Below are 2,875 nucleotides of genomic sequence, written 5' to 3'. Positions count from 1 at the left end.
CATCTCAAATTCAAGCGACAGCGAACACACAAGAGTAATGAAGCTTTCTTCAAATTGGAAGTGTCGCAGGTGAATAATATTCCCATGCTTTGTAGAGTATAAACCATTTACACAAATCTCATGTTAGTTCCATTTGTGAGCGTTTTTATGTTGTACATATATGCAGTACAAAAAGGCATGGCACAAAACTACACCACACATCATGCTAACCAATCGTTCACAAGTACCCGGCTGAGCACTCGGCTTAAAACTGGGCAAGTTTAGCGCACGATATATTGCTTGGTTGTTCTCTTCAATAGAGTGCTGCAGAGAATTTGAACACATAGGTGGAAAAAGACGTGCGGCGGAGCTGCCTCGTGACTCACTGACATGGTGGATGACTTCTAGTTATATACGCAAGGGGAAAATAGGTATCGGGAGATGGATAAAAGGAACTGAAAATGCCAAAACTCGCGATAGAGACGCCACTTGTATATGAGAAGGCACCCATAGTATTATTCACTTAACCACAAGGAGGTGTAGAACGGCGAATTTACATCCGTATAACACCTAATGGAAGAATCCCCCCGCGTTGCATAAATGTCTTTTTCGTTGCCTATTGTGGTTTCAATCATATCAATATAGGTGTCAATGAGGGGGGGGGGGTTCTTTTCGGGGTTTCACGTTACAGGTGAAAGAATATAGGCAAACAAGCAATTCGCCTTGCTATAACAATGTAGCATATGCTTTCCAGTAGATGACTCTTTAACAACTAATATCTTTTTAGCTTTTTATTTGACGCTTTTCTTATTTCTATTTAGTCGTTCGTTGTGCAGTTTCGTGTGCCGTTTTGCAGTCCAGCTCTCATTTCAAGCCAACACTGAAATTTCACAAATCGTCTATAGTGTTTGCAATGCCGACGTTGGTGCCTGACTAGAGGAGGTTCCATCGGTCGTTCTCTGGGCAAGAAACTTGCGGTTCTATATCGCATCCTAGCTTGAGATCAAGACAGCTAATGTCGGGGGCGTCACTGTCAAGGTAGCGACACGACTGTATTGGACAGAGTACCTAATTTCTCAATGGTCACAGACACAACATCCCCGTTTCTGAGAAACACAGGGGGTTTTCGCGACATCCCCACTCCTGCGGGCGTTCCAGTGAGAATGATTGTCCCTAGATATGGTTTTGAGAGAAGAGGCCAGGTGATATGAGTGACAGGTATGATTCTGCACAGATGTTAAGTCAATGAAGTATAGTATCATACTATCGACCATGCACACACGTCGCATGTATTATACACGAGTAACATTATATCACCATACAAGACCAAAACATACCTTCCATCAACCAAGTGTCTTTGCTGGCGTAGGCGATAATTTTCTCCACGGACTGTATCATTTGGTTGGTGTTCGAATCCTGAACCTTGATGCCGTTGAGTTCGGTGGATATTTTTAGATTGTTCGGGTTGCCCGCCAAAGCGGCGGCTGTCTACATAGGACGAAGGGTGAATATACGTTCAGGTGCTATGCATGGGAAGCGGGCTTATGAAAATATGTCTAGAAAAGACTATAAATGTGTAGATTTGGAGCACAAGTTTGTCGCCGTTTAAAAAATAAAGATTATTACTGAAAAGAAGATCTTGCACAAGGACAAAGTGAAATTCACTGATATCCGAGCAGGAAATACACAGAGGCAGCAAGCAAATGGGCAAGCAGTAGCAGGGGAAAACCGGTTTGAAACCAAGTGTAATTCTTCGACACATTATGTAGTCAGAAGTCAAGTAAAACAAAAGAGTACAGAATACAGGTTTTTCTGCAGGAAAATTCAGTATTGAATCATATCGACTAGCTCATGTTCTGTCCTGGTGTAATATTCATAACATCATCATAGGGAGTATACTCGTCATGAATTTGAAAAGTCCGACTGGGCATCTCGGGTGTCACCACAATAGATTTCCTGACAAAAAATCATAGAAGGATTCTAATGTTGGCCCGATGCCGGACAATTCAGATATACATTCTCTTAGATAGCATATACAACTGGTTTCGAAATAAAAATCCTTCCTCACCCATGACCGTCATAAAACACACACAGACATTGCTGAAGGTGCTATAGCTTTTCGCACTCCGACGTGATTAGATTTAACACACTCACACTCACTATCGTACGATATACCCCGTTGATTCCCAAAACATCAATCCGGCAATCCTACTAAAAGCATTCTACATGAATTTCATGTAAAAATCAAAGTTCACTGAAGGGTGAGAATCGCCCTGCTATACATTGGATAGGAAACGAAACGATAACTGCACAAGTCTGGAATCATCACATGACTCTATCGCACCCGTCCACAAACTTTCATTGTGATGTGTACATATTCTGGTGTTGATAGTATAGGAAGTTTAACTACATATATCTCGAAGAAGCGCACAAAAGACACCCATCGCGATGCTTGAAGTTATCATACGAAACGGATTGTGAACCTGTATAGTGTACAGTGGAAGCTACGTAGATAGGAACACCGGACGGGGAAACAATCACTACCTCCCTCGGGCAATGTTTATCGAAACACACGACATACTATGTAGGGTCCAATTGGACCAAATGTAGCGAAGCTTTTGGCACGGTACCATTGGCCACCACCCTAGATAATTCAAATGTAGAGATGTTGTGTATTGTTAATCAGTGAAACAGAAAAAGTGCGCGAATCGATGTTTAAGCGAGACCGATACGCAGTGATTCAACAAATCTTGTGATGTTAGTAAGAGACAGCAGTGACTGCCATTCAACAAAACACACTGAAACGGACAAGTCTAGACTAGATAAAGACTTGATTGATGAGCCGGAAGGCGAAGCAAACTTTATATATATATATATGTATATATATATATATATA

At 41.7% G+C, this 2,875-nt stretch overlaps 1 protein-coding gene across 1 annotated transcript; it reads right to left on the bottom strand.

The window, feature by feature from the left end:
* Positions 1–1,047: 1,047 nt before the first annotated feature.
* Positions 1,048–2,623, bottom strand: SARC_13947 (hypothetical protein; the record flags this gene model as incomplete). Its single annotated transcript, XM_014291921.1, has 3 exons — positions 1,048–1,152; positions 1,317–1,467; positions 2,561–2,623. Coding segments are annotated over 3 exons (319 nt in total), but the record flags the coding sequence as incomplete, so codon positions are not given.
* Between the last annotated feature and the right edge of the window lie 252 nt (positions 2,624–2,875).

This window comes from Sphaeroforma arctica, assembly GCF_001186125.1.
Source record: "Sphaeroforma arctica JP610 unplaced genomic scaffold supercont1.3950, whole genome shotgun sequence".
NCBI lineage: Eukaryota > Ichthyosporea > Ichthyophonida > Sphaeroforma > Sphaeroforma arctica.
Note: the sequence above shows the minus strand (reverse complement) of the source record. Positions and strands in the feature narration are given on the sequence as shown.